Source organism: Strix aluco, chromosome 3 (genome assembly GCF_031877795.1).
Source record: "Strix aluco isolate bStrAlu1 chromosome 3, bStrAlu1.hap1, whole genome shotgun sequence".
NCBI classification, from domain to species: domain Eukaryota; kingdom Metazoa; phylum Chordata; class Aves; order Strigiformes; family Strigidae; genus Strix; species Strix aluco.
The window spans coordinates 17,833,522-17,855,805 of NC_133933.1; the positions used below are offsets into that span (position 1 = coordinate 17,833,522).

The 22,284-nt window shown below is 44.8% G+C and overlaps 1 protein-coding gene across 2 annotated transcripts; it reads left to right on the forward strand.

Annotated features, from left to right (window-relative positions):
* The first annotated feature begins 10 nt into the window (after nt 1-10).
* KAT14 (lysine acetyltransferase 14) lies at nt 11-20,672 on the forward strand. Of its 2 annotated transcripts, none has more exons than XM_074817610.1 (10): nt 11-513; nt 2,932-3,050; nt 5,108-5,229; nt 7,759-7,940; nt 8,476-8,892; nt 9,890-10,461; nt 11,013-11,149; nt 11,655-11,830; nt 14,997-15,187; nt 17,813-20,672. In XM_074817610.1, the coding sequence occupies exons 1-10, from the start codon at nt 258-260 to the stop codon at nt 17,984-17,986; spliced, it is 2,346 nt and encodes a 781-aa protein (XP_074673711.1). In that variant the 5' UTR covers nt 11-257; the 3' UTR covers nt 17,987-20,672. The 2 variants fall into 2 exon arrangements, with proteins under 2 accessions (XP_074673711.1, XP_074673710.1); XM_074817609.1 differs by having other exon boundaries at nt 12-513; nt 8,473-8,892.
* The last annotated feature ends 1,612 nt before the right edge of the window (nt 20,673-22,284 follow it).

The following is a 22,284-nucleotide window of genomic DNA, read 5'->3' on the forward strand; positions in this document are numbered from 1 at the left end:
CTGAGTCTAGAGGCTTGATTAAAGACATTTGGAGATCATTAGTATCTAACTACTTGCAAGTGTTTCAGCAAACAGAGGTAATCTGTGAAAGACTGTTTCTTTTGTATAGGTTATAATCCAGTCCCAAAAGCTATAGGGTGGATACAAAACATTTCCTCTGTCATTGTACTTTGACTGTGGCACTTGGCTGGCACATCCAGCGTGGATGGACTTGTCAATGTGGGGAGGAGTAGCTCCTTGTGCAAACACCATCTAGGATGGCTAATAACGTTCACATGAGTGGGCTGCTGAGCCGCCACGATGACGAAGCCACCAGGACCTCCACCTCTGAGGGCTTAGAGGAGGGTGAGGTGGAAGGGGAGACTCTCCTGATTGTCGAGTCTGAGGACCAGGCTTCGGTGGATTTATCACATGACCAGAGCGGGGACTCTCTGAACAGTGATGAAGGTGACGCGTCCTGGATGGAGGAGATGTCATATTACTGCGAGAAGTGCCAGAAGTGGATTCCAGCAAGTAAGCCTGCCGGTTGTGTCTCATTTGCGTTGCTGTGGTGGTTGTTTGCAAGGTGGTTATGCTGTCCTGCATATCTGCTTTACAGGGCAGCCCTTGCTTAGCTGTTTCCCTTCCGATGTTGTAGGAGGAGGGCTGTCTTGGCGTTGCATGGAGCCCTGCAGCCTGATGCCAGCTGTCTGCGTTAGGCCCTTCGATCCATGAACTGTATGGGTGTCCGAAGCTTTTCCCTGTAAAGAAATGGGACTGTCTTTTTTAATTAGTAGAGAACAAGGGTGTGACTTCAGAAACACGCACACCCTCCTGAGTCTTGCCATTGTCATGTTTAGGGCACTCTGGCTAAGCCACTTGGCCTCTCTGCTCACTCAGATAATGACCTGTAAAGCTCTGTGGAGGAAAAGGGCTTTGGGATGGTGTTACTTTTTGGTGGGGTTTTTGTTGTTGTTCTGGTCAGTTTGTCACATCTGTGGAGCATATGGCTAAATCTGAACCTTAGTGGTTTCCTGATAATGTGAACTGAAGTTAGCTCTCACAGAAGCGTGTCCAGCCTGTAGCAGCTAGCTTTGGGAGGCATTTGGAGCAAGCTGCAGAACTTGATCCCTCTGCTACTGCTGCTTGACATAAGATACATGCTGTTAGCAACACAACAGACTGGACTTCCTAAATTCTGCATTATCGGGTCTATTGTTGGATCCAAAAGCTAGATGCTGCTAAGCATGTGTTGTTTTTTTGGTTTGTTTTTTTTTTTTTTTTTAAGTTGTTGGTGGTTAGTTTTTTTTATTTATGGCTAGAAATAGTGAACCCTGCAGGTGGCACCTGTACATTTGCCATTTTAGAATTTGCCGAAAGTTACAGTGTAGAAATCTCCTCTCAAGGTGTGTTAGTGTTTTGATGTTAATTTAATGGAACCAGCATCCTGCTATTAAGGTAGTATGCAGTTAAAGGGACATACTGACTTGAAACGTATTAGTCAAAAAATGGAGCAGAGTTAAAGGTAGCATGAGATATCTTAGAGCACTTGATTTAACACTCAATTTCTTTTATTTTACAAAGATGTTCCCCTCTCGTTGCTGTGGAAGAAGTCCAGAGCAGAAAAAGCCAATCACAGAGCAACAGTAACTAGATACAAATGTGCAAAGTAAACAAGCTGGAAAAGAGAAGTACTGTTCTCTTTGCTAACTGTTCAGTTATATGGATACCAATTGTCATTTGTGAAATCACCAACATCCACAGACAAATGATCATAGTTACATTGAATTGCTATGTAGAAATTCTGTTAATCTACTAAGTGTGGGGTTTTTTCCCCATCAGACATAGGTGCAACTTTAATAGTTAGATTCTGCAATACGCTATGGAAGCAGAGTATTCATGTATTACAAATGCTTGATCTGGTGCCGTTATACAGTAAAAGAGATATCATACTTCTAGAGAAAGACCTTTCATGTGTGAATTTTCAGAAATGCTGTAGTCTTAACTGTTTCCACGTCCTGTGATTTTATTTTTTAATTTTTCATATTTGTCTAAATTAACCCCTGTTAAGTTTAGAAGTCCTGATTCATATGATTATTTTTTTTTTCTCTGCTGTAGAAAGGTAGAACTAGAGCCTGTAACTTTGGATGCGTGGGGTTTCGCAGGTGGCTCTATCCCAGCAGATCACTTTTGTTCAGGCAAACTTTTATGCAGAGTTATCTTTACACAGCAAAGCATATGCTGAAGTGCTTTGCTGATTTAGGATCTAATGCATCAGCTGCAGTAAAGAAGTGTTTTCTGATAATGTTGGGCCATTCTTTTGGCTCTCAGTCTCAAGGAACGAAGATCTTTTCCTGATAGGATAAATAAATACCTTAAAGTTTCACACCATGTCTACGGCACTGCATCCTGGAGGCTGCTGTAAACAGGGACTGGCAGTCTTACTTTAGTAACAATTTGTGGGCAGGGAAAGAGAGAGCTGTAAAGACATGTAGCAGTGAGTGGAAAGATGACCTGGAAGAGAATGCTTGTATATTCTGATAGCCTTTGCAGTGGCATACCTTTTTTAACAGGTCAGCTTTTTTTTAGAGTGGGAAAACGGTTATTGATTGAAGGATATAGATTATCCTGGGGAAGGAAGAAGGAAGGAGAAATGCAACGAAGACAAGGAAATCCTTGGCTTTGTACCTGCATTCACATGTTAGGTAGAACGCCTTTTTTTTATGCCTGTGCATTTCAGTTGGTCACTGCTGACTGCTGCAACTGTGAAATGAATCTGCGCCCTCCATTGCAGCAAGTTCTGACACTTCCTAGGAACCATCTGGGTCTCTGGACTTTGGGAAAAAAGCAAAAAGTACTTTCCTGCCTGATGGTGTAGGAAATCCAAATCTCCTTTGCAGCACTTTCTCCTACAAAAGGACCAGGAAATTGATTTTTACCTATTCATTTTAGGTCAACTGAGGGAACAGCTCAGCTACCTCAAAGGAGACAACTTTTTCAGATTTACTTGCTCTGATTGCTCAGAAGATGGGAAGGAGCAATTTGAACGGCTGAGATTAACGTGGCAACAAGTAAGTAAAACGTTTGTGCCAGCAGAACAACCACAGGACTTGCTAAAATTGTTGTTTGTTGAGTATGTGCTACCTAGAAAAGGAGGATCAGGTATAGGTAACAAACAAACATGTGCATGAACTTCAGAAATTAATTAGCTGAGGATTGCCTGCATATTAGATCTTGGGCATGAAAGATAGATAATCATGCAAACCACATTCCTTTTTTTTCCCTTTTTTTTTTTTTTTCCCTTATGTTCCTCATGAACTCATGGCTTCAGGCAGGTTTGGAAAAGCAAAATGAATGCTATTTGGCTGCTAGGCATGAACAGTTTTTTGTGTATATGAGCAAATGTAAAACTAGTGAGGCAGCAACATGCAAATAGAAAGCTTGCCAGCTCCCTGAACGCAAAGCTCCAACCTGGCTGCTTACTGACTAGCAACAGTCCTTGATGGAATTTGCTGTTTCAGTCACTTGCACACCAGAGCAATCGAAATAATTTGCATTATACAGCAACCACATATGAGTAGACTGATGCACATCATCTTACTCTAAGCAGGGCACTGGAGGGGCAGGCAGGCAGTGCTGGCTGCCTCTGCATAAAATGAATTCAATCAGGCAGTAGCTCTTGCTCAGCATTAAGTGTTTCCACATCGGGCAGTATGTGCGAAACATCTATTTGCATCCTTTGAGACAGTAGTGGTGTGTTGTCTCGTAATAGATCATTTAAAACATCGGTTGTAACCCCTCCAGTGCTTTCGCATGGTGCCCAGTGCAGGGCTGTGCAGGGGAGAAGGTTGGCGAAGCAGTCTGGCTAGCAGACCGGCAGAGTTTCAGCAGGTTACAGATCTAGAGAGCAAAGGCTGCTAGCATTACACCCAGGCCTCTTCAGAGTGCCACGGGGAAGGGACAGACAAAATCAAAACAGGCGAGGAAGAAAGTTGACTGGTGAAGAGACCATCTCCCTAGACTTCCAGCAGCCAGAGCTGCTGCTGCTTCTGTGTAAGTTGAGTTGAGGGAAATGAACAAATCAACTTACCTGAACTAGGAAAAATGAGGACAGTGATTTCTGGATTTTTTTCAGAGTATGTGGCAACAGATCCTTATCTTTAGCCAGTTGGAAAGAGAATTGTTTTTAAGTCCTGAGACACTGTCACACCTGACTTAAAAACCACAAAATCCTAGATAAATAGTTACCAAACTAAGAGGGGTTGTGAGCATCTTCAGCAATGCATTCCAGAAAGCTATGGTCCACTGCAAGGAGACCCATCTCCCTAAGAAAAACACATTTCGAACTTCTCTGACAGTGAAGAATAAGTCTCTGTTGGAAGTAGTATCCAACCGAGGCTGTGTGACTGTTGGAAGATGGTCCCAGCCCAGCTGATTTTAGTTGTATTCATTTGAATAGGGTAAATGTAATTGTAAGTAAATCCTAGCTGACTGTTAGAGAGGTGTGATATTTTTCAAGCCTGCCCTTTACTTTAGGTATGTAATAGGTGAGACTGAATTTAGTTGTGAGGCATCTGAATGAGCTGTAAATGGATTGTGTTTAATGAAGAACACCTGGAGACAAACTTAATTCTTGCATACCCAGAACAATTAGTAGATATGTGATTTTTATGGAGTTTACAGTCTGTTCAGTTTGAGATGTAACAGTATCTAGAAAAACCGTTGTCACTGTGTTTCTGATGGATTAGATAGTAGGATTAATTCTCACCCTTTTTTTGAAAGACTTTTTCCCTACCTCCACACTACATTCAGACCCCAGTTGTGATATAATTCATTTATACAGCTGCTGCAAAAGCTTGTGTCTCAGCATAAACCTACATAACTAGGCAGCTTGTTATTCCCCTGGAATGGAGAAATCTCAGGGAGAATTTGCATCTAACAATGGGAAGATGAGAATGGACAGCATGAAAGCAGGAGGAAGATGGATTGCAGAAGTTCCCTATGAGATGTTGCAAAACCAACACATTTATGAGGGAGCAAAGATGTGTGTGTGTGTGGTGGCTGGAGTGGGGCAGTTGAGCAGATAAAGCAGAAAAGATTTACTTGTATCCAACACTTTCTGTTCCAGGTCGTCATGCTGGCAATGTACAATTTATCTCTGGAAGGAACGGGCCGTCAGGGGTACTTCAGATGGAAAGAAGATATTTGTGCTTTTATTGAGAAACACTGGACTTTCTTGTTAGGGAACAGGTAAAGACATGATGTTTCCCTGGAAGTCTGGTTGGTGAACCAAAGGAATTAAAACCTGTTATACAGATGGACAAGAATCCTGGTTAATTTGGTGATGTCCCTGTTGAGCCTCAGTAGTGAGAATATTGAAGGATTTAATGTTGAGAACCTGAACGTAGGCATGAGGGCTACTCTTGAGAAAGAATAAGCATTTCTTAGTGGGGAAAAAACAACCCCAAGAATGTCACACAAAAGCAATGTAAATGCATATATTTTGAATTATTTCTTATATTCCTTTAGGTAGTGTATGAACCTGCAAAGCCTTTGAGTCTTTCTAAACAGTCACAACAGATGGGCTAGTCCTGATGTCACTGGGCTTTAAAGAAAAAAAAGAGGTCCTGCAAAGTACTTGGTTATACTTGGCTATAAAGCTTGCATGGACCAAGTTCTCCAAAAAGGAAAATTTGGCCTCATCTTTCAGATTGTTTTGAATATTGATAAAATAGTTTTTACATAGCAGGTGTTACAAACCACTGAAATGTTTTCCAGTGTGTGTAAAGAAAGAAGCTGTCAGAGTAAGCACCGTTTTCATAAAGGGCAGCCTTTGCGGCACGATGAGTTGTGTGCTGTATAGGCGAACGGCGCGTTTTATCTGAGCGTGCTGAAGTTGTCAAACCCAAGTCTCACTGTTAATGCATGTGCTATAGAGGCAGTGAAGGAACCGAGCAAGCCTTCGAAGTTGTAGGTTTGATTGACTTCACAGCTTCTTTTCTTTGCCAGGGATTTCTTTGTTGTAAGTTCTGGCCTTTCTCCCTAACCAGATTTGCTCTTTGGCTTTGCTTTCATTGCTTGTCTGTGCCTCCTTGCTCTGTTCTCAGAAATGTTAGTATTTGTCCCCTCTGGAAACCACAGGGACCCTGACTGGAAGGCAGCTGATGAGCCATCACCTCCCAGGGTTTGATGCTGCATTTTGAGACCTGCCCTGGGAACTGGGCACTCCTTGCTCTGATTAAAATTTAGATGAAGTGATTACTGGCCTCAGACATAGTCTCCCCACTTGCCTGGACAAGCCACTGATGAAGCAGGGACAGCTGAACCATACGTGTAGCGGTTCAAGGCGTGCAAGCTTTATTTCCTTGGCATATTAAAGTACAGCTTATCCAGACTTATTGTAATGTTCCAAACTCTGATCTGGGGCACCTGAGTCAATCACCCACTTTTGAGGGTCAGTATCCCAAGGTGTGTAATTGCAACATTCAGCAGCAAATACCTGTTTGGCCAAGCCTAGCCCGAGTACTGAAGTTTTTGCCAGTAGAGGAGTGCAAAGGCAAGAAGGAATCCTGAGATCCTGTGCAAATATGGGCTTACACTCTGCACCATGAACGTGATTCTCCAGTATCCAAGGGAGTGCCTCAGTGGTTGGCTACAGGGGCAATTTTTTAATGTTTCTTCTCACTTCTTTCCTAAATATCTTAGCCCTGTGACCAGTTCTTAGAGGAACAAAAGATGCTCAGATGCCCAGTAGAGTACCTGGCCCTGCAGAGTGAAAGGCAGTTTCCTGCCTGCAACTGGCCAAAAATGTGCTTCAAAAATAGTTCAGTGAGTGTGGCTGACAGGTGTGTTGACTAGTAGAAATCCTCTTCCCCAAACTGTAGGAGAGGTTTTATGGCAGAAAATCCCAAGCAGAGATAGGGCTCCAGTACATATTGCATGCATGTGTCTGTGGGACCAGTATACGTGCTCTGATACCTTGTCACCTCCTGCAGCTCTGTTGTCCTCAGTGATTTATTTCTCAGAGCCCTAACTCTGCTTTTCTTCAGTGCCTGACCAGTCTGCAGCTGTGGAGGGCAGAGTGGTCAGATCCCAACTCCTTTTGTGAAATCAGCCTTAGAGATCCTGTCCTACAGCTCTGGGAGTGTGCTTTGCTAAATGAAATCTCAAAGTAGTCATGGCAAGCATTTAAATGAAGTTCGTCTTCCCTTCTGTGTGAAGTGACACCTTTATCAGTACCTCTCCCTTGTCTCTCCCATCCTGTACACCCAGTGTCCTGTTTGCCGTCTTCAGTAATGGAATACAGCTTCGCAGTGTCAGCTCAACACAGCTATCACTAGGATCCTGTTCCCATTCTTGTATTGTCAAATTGCTAAGGAAGGTAGAAATGTCAGTGTTTGAAAGTTGGGGGTTCCAGTAGCAAGGTAGACCTCTCCTCTGTAGGTTTGGCATGTTGTGGCTCATTGATAAAAGAAAAATTGCCTCTCACTGTGCTGCGTTCGCATGGCATTTATGGAGTGTATGTACACAGCACTTTGCATGAGAGCCCACCAGTACGTTGTAGTCTTGCCCTTCAGAATGGTTATCTCTTTGAGAAGAAATTAATTAACCTTTAACCTCTTTAAGGGTGGGGGTGTAGGGAGTACGTCATCCCCCCGCATCAGTGCCAGTGGCAGAAGCACTCTGCACTTCCCATCTTGGCAGAGGGAGGAGGCTTCAGGATGAAAGCACAGCTGGTGAATGGGAACCAAACACTTGTTTTCCCCTCTCTCAATGTAGGAAAAAGACCTCAACATGGTGGAGCACAGTCGCTGGCTGTCTTTCTGTGGGGAGCCCCTTGTTTTTCCGCTCAGGGGCACAGGAATTTGGAGAACCGGGGTGGTGGAAACTGGTTCATAATAAACCCCCAACAATGAAACCTGAAGGAGAGAAGTTGTCTGCATCTGCACTAAAGGCAAAAGGTAACTCTTCCCCCAGTGGTGTATAGGTTCTTAGCTAGGGACAGAGCTGGAAGGCATGAGAAAAGTTTACTTAAAACAATGTGTTTGTGTGTATGGACAGTTACAGAGCATGATTTTTTTTTTTTTTTTTTTCTGCATTAATGCTTGATCTTAAATCAAGAGGACTATGTTGCATGTGTTGTAGTATGTGAGAGGCCTGTTATATTTTATTGCCTTTTGCATCATTCTAACCAATTCAAAGGCTTTTGAGATTCAGGTTTTTTGTAGCTGAAACCTACAATTTCTCTGTTCATCTTTATCCTGCAGAGGGTTTTTGTATGTTTGGTCCGCACTAGCAAATTCCCTTCTGTGCAGAGGACCAAAACTGAGTCTTAAATGAGGCTTTAGTGGTGCACTGACTACATGTCCTTAGTTAATTTCTTGTATATTTTGAAAATACATTTTGTAGTCAATGTGTTTTTTGTCTGTATAGTATATATCCAGTGACTGCAGGAGCTCAGTGTCTGTTAGAATAAGCAAACTACTTCTTTAGCAGCTTCAAAGCCACCTCTGGATCCCATCATTACTGTGGAAGGACTCAGGAAGCGGGTAAGCCGCAATCCAGTGGAATCGGCCATGGAGCTGAAGGAGAAGAGGTCTCGCACTCAGGAAGCCAAGGATATTCGGAGAGCCCAGAAAGAGGCAGCTGGCTTCCTGGACCGGAGTACTTCCTCCACTCCCGTTAAATTCACCAGTCGAGGCCGTCGTCCAGATATTGTCCTTGAGAAAGGAGAGGTGATTGACTTCTCCTCTTTGAGCTCTTCAGATCGCACTCCTCTGACAAGTCCTTCTCCTTCCCCATCTCTGGATTTCTCTGCTCCTGGCACTCCGGCCTCGCATTCAGCTACTCCCAGCCTTCTCTCGGAAGCAGATCTCATCCCAGATGTCATGCCACCACAGGCTCTGTTTCATGGTAAGAGATGCCATGTTTTTTTTTTCAATAATAAGCTATACGTAGTTGTCAAGGAAGGTGTTTTTAAAAAAAAAAAAAAAAAAAAAAAAGAAATTTCCAGTTAGCTGCAGGATCTTTACAAGATAAGATGGAAAGTAACTTGTAAAACTCTGTTTGTCTTAGTTGTGTGTAAATCTTGATTAGTTTTCCATAGTTGTATTGCCAGCTTCTAAGGCCAGAAGAAACCACCATTATCATCTTCTGAGGGATCCTGAATAAACAGTGGGTAGAAGGTTTCACCTAGCAACTGCTGCACTGCTCAGCATAAGCATTTCACTGCAACACAGATTACACTCTTAGATAGCAACCCTAATTTTGCCTCAACTGTTTCTTAAATGGGAGAAATTTAATTCTCATGGTAATGTTCCAGTGGTTCTATAAGTTCAAACGTCTCAATTAACAAATGTTACATTTCAGTTAGGTTGCAAAGCAGTGATGCAGACTGAGTGCTTTTAGTACCCTAAGGAAGCCAGACCTCAATCTAATTGGAGAATAAAGCACTTCTTGTTGGAAGGAAGGATATTCAAGTTCTGTAGAGGGATAAATCCTGTGCTTCTGTGACTCCTAACTGTTCCCTCAGTTTAAACAGAGCTTCTCCAGGGTATTCTAGCTGAAGATAAAACTCACCAGCTTGACCATTTTGATCACCAGTCTTCAGGAATTTTCAACAATTTTAACACTTGTTAAAGAGCATGAGCTTGCAGCTCAGGAGTGCCATGTTTTTGGATGCCAAACTGCAAGACACCTTAGGAGCAGGATTGATTCTGTGTCCTGAAATTGGACTCCTTACCCTGTCTCCTGTCCAAAATCAGGAAGTCCAGAAGTAAATAGCGAATGGAGTGTGTTGGATAAACCCACATTATTTCTCCTTATCAGAAAAGTCCTGTGACAACACTTTTTGAAATGGGGCTTTGATGTTTACATTTTTTTTCCTGGATTATTTTGATCTGTTGAACAGATGATGAGGAGATGGAAGGAGATGGAGTTATAGACCCAGGAATAGAGTACGTGCCCCCTCCCAGCGGGACAGCCGGTGCTGGCAATGTGGTAGCAAGTAGAAAAAAAGTGAAGACAGCTGAGCAGATCAAGCAAGAGGTGGAGAGTGAAGAAGAAAAAACAGAAAGGATGGAAGGTGACAGTGAAGATCCTGAAGAGTCAAATGCATCACTTCAGGTGAGGGGGCGAGACAAGAGGAAGCCACAGCTGGAGAAGGATGCTAAACCCAGGGCTCCCAAGCATACCTCTGTTAGCATCTATGAGGAAAAGCTGCTGCTGAAGAGACTGGAGGCCTGTCCCAATGCCATGAGCATGACCCCTGAGGCCCGGAGACTGAGGCGCAAACTGATAGTCAGGCAGGCCAAGAGGGAAAGAGGACTGCCGCTCTTTGACTTGGACCAGGTTGTGAACGCTGCCCTGCTCTTGGTTGATGGGATTTATGGAGCCAAAGAAGGAGTTGTTTCCAGGTCCCCAGTAGGCCAAGCAACATACAGAACTACTAGTCAGGACTTCAGAATCTTGGACAGATACCAGGTTAGTGTTTTCCAAATCCATCTGAGCTTTTGGCACTGGTTATTTTAGAGTTTTTGCTGCAGACAGCAGCGTCACCTTGAGCTTGTCTGACTCCCAGAGTGGAAAGGATTACGTGAACAAGACCCATTTTGACTTGGGGTTGTGTCCCCACCAATGCTCCCACAAGTCCCTTCCATCTTGGGACATGCTCATACAGCACAGCTGTCTGTCAGTGTCAGCACCACAGTGTCTATGTATTTGTACTCCAGCCCTGCCCAAACATGGATAGTAGAGGCCTGAAAGTACCCAAACAGGTGGTTGTTCTTTCATGCTATGTAGGAGGGAGATCGCTTGCAGCACTTTTCTGAGTCATGTGTGCAGCTCATAGGTTTGGGCGCTAAATCTGAGAGTGCACAGCGGAGTCCTCTGAGGTGGGACTGTCATGCTGTGGGTCCAATCCATCCTTTCAGATTGAAAGGCCCTTATCCTCCCTCTGTTGATATGATTCCCCTGTGTCAAGTCATTGATTAATCTTCCTGAAATGTTCTTTCTGCATTTTACTGTACATATAGACAATGCTGCCTGCCATGAAGGGATATCGACAGCAGACAACAAAGTTTCTGTATCGACTAGTAGGCTCAGAAGATCTGCTGACAGACCACAGTATTGTCAGTCCTTACACGTCCCGTGTCCTGAAACCTTACATCAGGTACAGATGGTCAGAGGTTGAATTTGCTCTTGGCTTGTGAACCCACGGAGAGGACACCTTTCTTGGGCAGTGCTCCTCACTCATCCTTGAAGTACAACCCAGTATGCTATGGTAACCCTGAAAGGATAGTGTTCTATTTAGCTGAGTAGTTAAACTGGCTCTGCATTGGGAAGGGGAATCTCCAAAAGAGGGCAGGGCAGAGAGGGAATCACTGAAGTCATTCGATGCAAGTTGCACCTGCTCTTGGGTCAGAGCGGTGATTTCCTTGCTCCTGCTGTAAGGAGAGGTTGGCTTGGTGTGCTGTGGATCCGGGAAGTGCCCTGGTCTCTGACACACGGGTATTTTTGCTGAGCTGGGTGCTGTTTTCCCACATGAATGGAAGAATCTGTTCTTTTGTTTCAAGTTGAGCATGTCAGAAAATTATTTCATGGGCAGTACCCATTCAGCTGCAGTGGCAGTTATTGTTGCTCAGTCGCCTTTTGTGTTTGCTTCATGTTACTGGCAGGCGCGATTATGAGACAAAGCCCCCAAAACTCAGGCTGCTGGCAGAAATCCGGGCGTATCCACACAGGAATGATCTCAACTGGAAGGCTGAGCCTGAAGCACCCGTTGATTACTGCTACGTTCGCCCTAATCACATCCCCACTATAAACTCCATGTGCCATGAATTCTTCTGGCCTGGTAAGATTCCTTCAGCACTTGCTTTTTTAAGAAGGAAGTGGTTTTGTTCAGAAAAAATATTCTTGGGCCAAATTTTTCTTCAGTTGGTGTCTGGCTCTGTTCTTAGAAAACCATTATCTGATGTCATAGGAATGCAGTTGAGATGGAGACATGGGTTTGGTGTCTTTGTCTTTTGAGATCATTTAGAACTGGGCAATTAGGCCCTAATTAGCACAGCACTTAAAGAAATAGGTTGGTTTGGGTAACACCATTGATGCCAGTAGGAGTAGTCAGTTACTAAATTAAGCATCCAGTGAAAAGTTTTGCAGAATCAGGAGCTGAAGTAAACAGTTTTATACCAGAGACCTACTGTTCATTAGCTTCATGAGAAAGTTTCTTCCTAGCAGCTGTAAGCTGGATATGTTAGAGTGAAATTTGGGAATTGTACTTACAGCTGCAAGCTCCACCGTGATGTCCTTTATTTCTTCAAGCCTCAGTATTTGCAAGGTATGGGAAGGCTTGGGCATCGATTTTTTTTTTTTTTTTTTTTTGGTGTCGTTTCTTGAACTGTAGGCTCTTTGGGGACAGTGGCTGCCCTTTATGGGGGCAGTTATGAGTCTGTAGTCTTTAGTTCTTCTAAAATAATAACAGTGATGTTCATCTACTGCACGGATCAGTTTCTGATGAGCAAACAACATGGCAGGCTAATTTAGAAAAGCCCAGTACAAACAGTACACACCTTATTCCAAGTAACTGTTTGCTTTACATTTTGATTTGCAGATAGTGATTCAACAGGGTTTGTAGTTCATCAGTGCTCGTATGCTGCAGTCAGGATCAGAGCCCTTTGTGCTACTCCTTGTCCAAATTGTACAGTTTGTGGGGAGATAATGTGGTATACGTTCCCTTTCACAAGCTGTTTTGGAGCTCATGAGAGACACTTGCAATCCCAACAGAGGCTGAACCCCTTTGTCATAGTCTCTCCTCTTCTGATAATGCATTTGAAGTTCTGGCCAAGTTGGGTCGCAGCTTCATTAAGTTCTTCAGGACTCACCCTGTTCTATTTAACATAAGGAGCGTGGGTGTGTTCCACCCGACTGAACTGTTCATCATTGAATCAGAAAGCTGACACTCCCGTCAGTCTCCAAACAGGAATCAAAATCTCTTCCACGGTGTAAATTTTCTGAGTCTGGGATTATATGATTTATTGCACCTTAATCCTGTTTTAGCAAGAGAGACAAGTGAGGAGGTGATACTTCAGGAGATAAAGCACAGTGTCTTTGTGGACATGAAGGGTTTAGCTTCACGATGGGCTGGTACAACTGAGGAGGGGGTGGGATATGCAGCTGGGAGGGCACCGTTAAGCTAGCACTGTTGTTCAGAGAAATAGCTGTAATTCCACCTCAGTTTAGGCATCCGAAGCATGTGTGCTTGGGGGATGCTATCGTCAGTAAATGACATCTTAGGTATGCTCAGTTGCCTTCTAATAGAGGTGCACTCATTGACTGAATTCTTAAGTTTTAGGCTCACCAGGTGGGGTGAGCCCAGGCCTTAGTTCTTCCACCTCTCCAGATCCTTCCCGTCAGAGCTCTTCTTGTTTCTCACAAGGCAGAAACAAGTTTGCAGTTACCGCAAATGAGCTGATGTGAAGCAAGATTCCCCTTGTTGTCTCTCACGGTATCTTGTGCCTTCATGCCCTACTGGGAAACATCTCCCGAGCAGACGAGTGGTAAACCATCCTGAGCTAAGCATCTTCCTACAGGAATAACTGCGTGCCGAGGGGACGGCACCATCTCATAGACGCCAGCGTGCTCAGGGCAATGTAGCGTTCCTGTACAGACATGCTGTAAGGCACTTCACAGTCAATTGCAGCCCTGAGATAATTAACGCGGCTCCCTATTGCCAATCGATTCCTCCCACGTCTTACTCCACCCAGCTTACTCTCGAGCAAGAAAAATAATTCACCCGCTTATTTATGCCTGGTGCCTTATGAAGTCTTGCATTTCATCAAGAGCGATAAACATTACTGGAAAACATACTCTGCTATTTGGTTATCCCATGTTCCAGATATAGCTGCGATTGCCAATTTGAGGCTGAAACTAACGCTTATGGCACAGCTCCGCTATGTCTTGCACTCATTTAGGGCCTGTCCACACAAATTACCAAGCAGTTGTCTGTGCCTTGAACTGCACTGCTTGGCCCCAACATGCTGTGTGGATGCTCTTGGGCTGCAGCAGCAATGTGATTAGCAAGGTAACAAACCGCTCGGAAGTCAGCAGCCTCAAGTGTTTCTGTCCAGCCTCTGACTCACAGAAGCACCACTGCCTGAGAGGGGGTTTCATGGCCCAGATTAGGGAATTTGCATGCTAAAAGCAAATGTTTTGATAGCGTTGAAAGCTGTGGTCAGGTTCACAGTGCAACTCCACAGACAGCTGAGTATGCACAAGAGGAAACAGCAGGAGCTCGAGGCCAGCAGGGGAGAAGAGGTAGGAACTTAGGCAGGTAATGTTACCAAAGCTGAAGCCCAGTTTCATGTCTGCTGCGTCTGGAGAGAGCTTCCAGGAAGAACGGGATGGTTCACCCAGTGTATCAGGCGGATACACTGAACTGCCCCCCTTTGCCTGTCTGCAGGCAGGTCCTCTGCATTTGCCGGCTGGAATGGGAACGGTGCACATCACCTTGGTGCTGGCCCCGCCCAGGTGAAATGAAGAAGTAAACTCTTATCTGTTAATGTTACTGCAGCCCTTAAGAGCCCAGAGCAAGGGGCACAAGCTTACTAGGACCCAATCGAGCAAACATTTGCACATGCATATTTAGAACTGGGTCCTTAGCAGTCTGCAGATACAGCTCAGAATACAAACCAAGGAAAGATTGGTTGGGTGCTGAGATTGTGTGATTATAAAATTGTTTTTTTTTAACCATCCTGCTGTAAAGAATGTGCTTTTTGAGTTTTAGTTTCATCCTCTAGTCATTTGGGAGGAAATCAGCTTTGTTAATTTCTCCACTAGTAAGCAGGTCTCATTTTGTCTGTGTGTTTTGTTGAAGCATCTCTCCATATCAGAGCTTTGAAATAAAGGTAGAAGGAAGGGATCAAGTGAGTGTTTCTAGGCCTTAAAACCCTGAATTTCCATGCAAGTGTGACACTTCTTTTGGTTTGCAGTGCTTTCAACTGCTGTTTCTCTCTTTGTAGGAATTGATTTGTCAGAATGCCTGCAGTATCCAGACTTCAGTGTTGTCGTCCTTTACAAGAAAGTTATAATTGCTTTTGGCTTTATGGTGCCAGACGTGAAATACAACGAAGCTTACATCTCTTTTCTGTTAGTTCACCCTGAGTGGAGAAGAGCTGGGATTGCAACCTTCATGATTTACCATCTTATCCAGGTAATGAAAAAAACCCCATGTCTGCTAAAGAACTACCTCTCCCTTCTTGCGTACACACATGCAAATATTATAAAGTAAGTAGTGTGTGTTCGTCCTTTACATCTCTTTCTTTGCATACACAACTGCACAGATTGTCAGAAGCCCATGTGAACATTTATGGGGGGAGATCGCTTCAAAAGCAGAAACTTAAATGTGTTTAGAAAAATAACCATACTGGTCAGGTCCTCAGAATTAGTGAGATACTGTAGACTTAGACTGTCTTGGAAATTAACTTTGTGTTCTTTGGTGGTCAATAGTTCCCATAACAGTAATATTGTAAATTTGGGGTTTAAAGGAGAAAATGAGATAATAGTGGGGAGGTTCAGTAAGAATCTCTTGCAGCTTTTCTTGGCTACAGCTGGAGGTTTATTCTGTGACCAGGGCCATTGCATTAAATCACCTGCTGATCTTAATCATTCTCTTTCGCTTCTGGTTCAAATCCAGCTGAACTGAAGATAAAGAAAAGTGTTTGCAACCTCATTCAAATTTGTTCAAACTAGCTTGTACTGGGCTTTGTTCTGCAGGGACACTTGGGAAGATTAATCTGAGCTAACTAAACGGGTGGTATTAAAGTAGCTAAACTTCATTAAATCTCTGAATGAATACTGTTATTCAGGTGGCCTTAATTCCATTCACTTTCTTGAATTAAATTGCAGGAAAGCCAGCTTAATTTTGAGTGAGGATGCAGACAGATGGCATTTGCAGAGCCCAACTGTGCCTCTTCAGGGCCCACAGTTTTACCACTCCCTGAACTCTCTTGGCAGCGCTGCCGATGTGAAACATTCCTTGACTTGTTTTAGTCAAGACGAGCTGCACTAGCAAAAACTCGCCATTGAAACTGTTTTTCCTCATACTCATTTGGCTGAAGAGAGGTAGGGAGTGCTGGCAGAGCCTTGGTAACAGTGATCTGTACCTTGGAAAAGCAGTTTCCACTGAGGGTGGCTTTTCTGGGCCACCTGAGGGTAACTCTTCTACCTACACAGCTCTCTGCAGTGTCCACCTATCTCTGCTCTACATGTTGACACAGGCCACTAACCAATCTGCTTTAAATTCACCCCTTAGATTTCCTGAGTGTCTCTGTTTAAAGTGTTTAAGTAAATTGCCCTCAACTGTAGTCTGTTGACATGGTATGTCAACACCTGGTGAGAAAAGGCATGAGTGTTGAGCCAAGGTTTGCAGGGATCCAGCAGCTGGACTCATGTCTCTCCAGCAGAGTTGGGGTGTGTTGGCAAGTCAGCTGTAGAAAATCATCACAGCTTTTTGTAGGATGTATCACAGCCAATTAACCTAATTCTGCTTGCAGGTAGAGTAGCATAAAATTATCATGTTGAGGAGAGCCAGGCAGGTTTGAGGCTGATTAGGCTTGCTAGCAGTGAGAGATCACCATTGTATGTTCAGCTCATCAGATTTATTTTTCCATTGCTGATTCTTTTTCAATGGTAGAAGGCATTTAGTCCTGTAGGAGAAGAAATGGTGGTTGTGACCTTTTGTTCCTCAGTCACTAGATCATATGTGCTGCTTTGCAGCCTCCTTGGGCTGACACCAGGGTCTGCTCTCTGTAGCTGGAGCCACTTTCATACGTGTCTCTTGGATCAGCGTGCTGAGTTTGGGGATGAATTCTTGGGAACAGCATAATCTAACAGAAAATGCATTGATGGAAATGGTGCCTTGATGGGTTTGTTGTCAGAAGTTACCCTCTAATGCATCCAGCCCAGAGGACCAAACTGCACGATCTAACTCCAACTTCCTTTCCTGAAAATGGCTCCCAATTATATTTTTTTTTCCTGTTTTCTTTCCCTTAAATCCCTGTGAGAGCTTTCCCTTTGAATGATCTACCTTGGAAATTTTCTAAAGGGTGTTACTGTTCCCACTTAGACTTACGATACATTCAATATACATAGAGTGCTATTAAAACACTAGATGAAAGCAGGAAAAAATTATTATATCAGTATCTTTATCTGAGAGCTGCTAGTTAGAATAATCTGGGATCTTTAAGGTAACTTCAGCCATGCCATTTGCTGTCTGAACTGAATTCCCTGCCTTCTCAGGAGGCGAGTGCTGTGCCCTGAAGGATGGGAGAGGAGCTGGGTGGGATAGACAGGAATTCCAGCGTGACAGCCCAGAGGTGTGCTGGGGCTGCTAGCGCAGTCCCAGAGAGCTCAGCTCTGTTTGCTGACGGGGAGGAGCGCGGCGCCTGATCTTCTGGCATGTTTTGTCTTTTCTTCAGGCCATTGTTAATAAGTATTTGAGATCGGTGCTGTACACCGAGATTATTTTTAATTAACAATTACTTAGCAATTGACAATGGAAAGCTGACAAATTATAATCCAAAACCTGCTTTCATTGTCAGAGAGTCCATGTTTCCCAGAAACAAAGGCTCAGAGGAACAGCAGTTTTCCCTTGACGTTTCAGCTGTTGCTATGTGTGGTAACTTCTGTGTCGAGGCCTGCGATTTTTCTCATATTTCCTCTGTAACTTGAATACCTGAACTGATGAATCTCTTCACCTCCGCATTCCCCCAGAGGCTGTCTCATTCTCTTGCTGTGATTCTTCTTTTTTTTTTTTTTTTCTCCCCTCCCTTGGCAGACCTGCATGGGCAAAGACGTAACCCTTCACGTCTCTGCAAGCAACCCTGCTATGCTGCTCTACCAAAAATTTGGATTTAAGACTGAAGAGTACATTTTGGATTTTTATGACAAATACTATCCCCTGGACAGCAAGGAGTGCAAGCACGCCTTCTTTCTCAGGCTGCGGCGCTGATCTGTCAGAGCTGTCTGCGGGTCTGCGAAAAGCCCAATCTGTCAAGCAAAGAACTACCACGGCTTTCAGCGGAGGACGCTGGCTGCCACATGAGAGCTGGGATGCACCAATGCCTTTATCCCTAGGACTTCGCATTTCAACAGTGCTATGTTGTGTGCTGAAAGTGCAATCCAAGAGGATTGATTCCTATGCTCCAAGGAGAGAGGCTTGGAAATGCCAACTGGGACATTCTGAAACCACTGGAAGACTAAACTTCTTTATGGGGAGTTCTCCTGCCACTGTTACTTTGGAGACCCTCACTGACAAACAAACAAAACCCCCAAAAAGTACTTGTCACTTCAGAGGGGCCCCATGGATTTCAAATTTTAAAACCTATCCAAAAAGTCACAGGTTTTTGTTTATGGCGAAATGAACATCTACATTTAAATCATCCACAGTGTTTCTGTGATTTGAGTGCTTTGTTAGGAACCATGTCTTGAATCTGTGAAGGGAAATAAGATATTCATGCATCTAGCTGGGTGCTAACATTAGGAAAGCTCTACACATGCCAGAACAGCAATATTGGAACCATGTTTTAGGAATAATGAACTCATGTGATCCCAAATGCAAGGCTCAGAGGAAATGTTTTTCTTCTGCTCCTTCCCTGCTGCCTTCCTTTCCCCTCGTTGACCCTGTGCTCAATGTGAAGTTCTTGTAGTGCGCAGTGTTTTGTGTTCAGGAACAAGATGTCAAGCAGGTTTGTAGCTAGGTGAGGTAGGACACAACAGCTGCCAAATCAGCTCTTTGAAATCTTACAACCCATCTGCCAGTTGTTTATGCTGCAGATCAGCCCTTTGGGCACACCTCTAACCACAGAGACAGCCTCATAGGCTCCAGCATCCACCTCCTCCTGCTACAGACACTTTGGCTAGAAGAAACCCGGAACAAAAATCCATGGTGGTGTTTGAAATGCAGGCTCTGGTTCATAGAAGCAATCTGTTTGGAGCTTGGAGGGAGGGGAGGGTAGAGGTGGGCCAGTTCCAGTTCTTGGAAGCATCTAGGCTGTGATTTCATGGCTCTAAGTGTAAGTAAAGAGGAGAGCAAAGAATGAATGGGAATATCCAAGAATTAAAAAAATACAAACCCCAAATGGTTTCTCTGGTAGTGGGGTCTAGTACTCTTACATAGTTTAGCAGCTTCACTGACTTTTACTGCAGATGAACAGTAAGTTGGCAGTTTGCTCTGCTGCCTGACTGTTGTGGTTTGAGCTCAGAGGGCAACTGAGCACCATGCAGCTGCTCACTCTCCCCTTCCCCCTCAGTGCTGGGAAGGAGAAAATAAAAGGCTTGGGAATCGAGATAAGGGCAGAGAGGGGTGACTTGCCCGTTATGGTCATCGGCAAAAGACAGACTCGTTAGGGGAAGAAAAAGAACGTAAATTTAATTCAAACACTATCAACAACACTTAACAGACGAAGTAGGACAGGGAGGAGTGTTGCCACATCTTAAAAACACCTCCCCCCCCCCCCCCCCCCTTTCTTCCTGGGCTCAGCTCTGCTCCCAGTTTCTCTACCTCCTGCCCCCTAGCAGCACAGGGGGCAGGGAGGAGGGGGTGCAGTCAGTCCTGCCACTTCTTTCTCCAGGGCTGGAGGGAAACTCCTCACATTCTTCCTCTGCTCCGATCTAGTTCCCCTCTCAGTGGAGGCAGTCCTCCACAAACTATCCAACATGAGTCCTTCCTGAGCTGGTCCAGTGTGGGTCCCTCCCAGGGGCTGCAGCTCTCCCTGAGCTGCTCTGGCATGGGTCGCTCCCATGTGTTGCAGTCCTTCCAGTGCTGAACTACAACAGCGGGGCCTTCTTCGGGTGCGGCCACCTGCTCCAGGATAGGGTCCTCCATGGGCTGCAGGTGGGCATCTTCTCCACTGGTGACCTCCATGGGTGCAGGGGGGCAGCCCTGCCCTCTCACCATGGGCTGCAGTGGGGGGATGCAGTGGTGCACCCCGCCCACCCCTTTCCTCTGCTGATGTCAGTGTTAGCGTAGGTGTCCTGCTTGCAACTCCTCCGCACAACTCCCACTCCTCCTCCTCACAGGTTCCCCTTCTTAAATACATTATCACAGAGGTGCAGCCAGCATCGCTAAGTGGCTCGGCCTTGGCCAGAGGTGGGTCTGACTTGAGGCTGGGGGTGCTTTGAGAAGCTTCTCACAGGGGGCCAGTGCTGTAGCCTCCTCAATTGCTACCAAAACCCCTGCCACACCACAAACCCAGCACACTGACTGAAGGTCAGTCCATGCATTATAAATATGAATCACATCTGCTGTGCTGTTCCTTTCACATCAAGTCCCACAGAGAGCTACACAGCAAATGTGGCTGCTTTGTTCTTAATCCATTGTGTATACCTGTTGGGTACCTGGCTATAGTAGTAGTTGCCTTAATGGAGTCTTCATTTTGGTAACAGCAGAGAGAGGGACACAAAGTAAGTTTTTGTGTAGCCAATGTACATTGTCACCAAAACAAAAACAGTGTTAGTGGGAGGAAAAGAGAACCCATCCAAGTGTTGTGTGCCCTAACATCTGTGCACAATTCTGCCTGCTTTATGACTACGTGAAAATTTTTGATGTTACTGATGTTATGAGTTAGCTGTACTTGGAAAGAAAAAAATACCTGTCTTTATGAATGGAATTAAAGCCCTTCCCTTGGAAAAGCCTACCTGTAGTCATACTGTTTGTTAGGCTGTCTCTCCATCATCTTATTTCATTGAAATGTAGCAAACTCAAGTATGGCCAATAGAAGATGCAAAGCGTGTGTGTGAGCATCGGAGCAAGGCAAGAAACTCCTCATTTCTCTACTGGGCATCCACGCAGAAGCTGCACACATGCAGGCCCTAGCAGACTCTGTCCTTGCCAGCCAGAATTAGGAGATAAAAGACAGTCTGAAGAACATGACCAGTTCTGCATCATGTTCTCAAAAACGTCTGTGAAGATTTTGAGGAGCTGCTTGTTCTGCGCTTACGCCTCTGTGGCTTTGTCCCTCTGAGGGAGGATGCCAAGTGAAGAAGGTGCTTAGAACAGCCCTGGGATTCCTGTTGTGCTGCAGACCACTTGTTTTATCCAGGCAGTTCATTTACCCCTGGATCCTTTGAGCCTTTGCACCTCAGCCATTTTGGATCTGTCAGACGTCTGGAAAAGTAGAAATAACATTTTCCTTCAGGAAGACTGGTAAGAATGAGCTCATTAAAGCTTACAGGGGATGGAGATCAATATTGCTGTTCTGCAGGCTGCAGAAACATTGCAATTTGCTTTGCAACTTTGCAGGTCTGCCAGCATTTATGTAGACATGGCTTGTTTCTTGCTTATTTGCCCATATTTCTTGGAAAACCAGCCAGTTAGCTGCTATACCTATTATATCTCACACTCCCAGGACTGTAGGCTTAAGTTTTGATCCCTTGGTGTTATCTTATGTGCTTTTGTAAACTCCACACCCTGTTCCTTAGTTCTGCCTGTGAAAATGTGGCATGCCTTTGAATTACTTGCCATGAGATCCTTCCCTGTTGATCCTAATGGCTTTGGTGGGTGCAAGCGTGGCTGGCTCGAGGATCACTTTGTTGATGGTCTGGGTGAAGATGAATAACTGTGACCCAAGAAGACCTTCCTGACTTGCAGAGGGATCCCAGCAAGCCAGATCTGAAGGACACTGGTGAAGCCTGTGGTTTGTGTATTATTTCCTCCTGGCAACTCAAGCTGTCTGCAAGAGACAGTTTCTTTTACTCCACTGGCTATATGGGTGACCACAGAGCACGGAGGCACTGTTCGGTGAGCAGGAATTCACCCCCTGCTTTCAGCAAGAGTCTTCTGAGGACAGGAGGTTGAGGCCAGCCTTGTAACAGGCACTGTGTGAAGTCAGGTGTGCAATCTGATAGGGGCTGGCAGCCCTGGGGAAACGCGCCAGGGTTGCCAGGGAGCTCTACCTGCCCTCACTAGGTCAGCACCGGAATTAGGCAGCCTTTGAAGTAGCTATAAAATATCTGCTGCAGCTCCATCTCTCTTTTGTGGCTGCACAGGGACCACTAACAGCCTCCTCTCAGGAGAACGTTTCCTCCCCAGAATGTTGAATAATGAGAAGCCCTAGTGGCTCTTAAGCCTAGCAGTTTAAGGCCACTGCTTGAATGGTCACGGGCAGCTGGCTTTCTCTGCAATGGATGAGGCTCTTCCAAGGCACACGATGAAACAAACCGTGTGCTCTTAGCCCTCTGCTTCCCTCCTCTTCGTGCCTCAGAGATCAGCGTGATGAGTTACGTTAGCTGTGATTAAAAAGCCAGCAT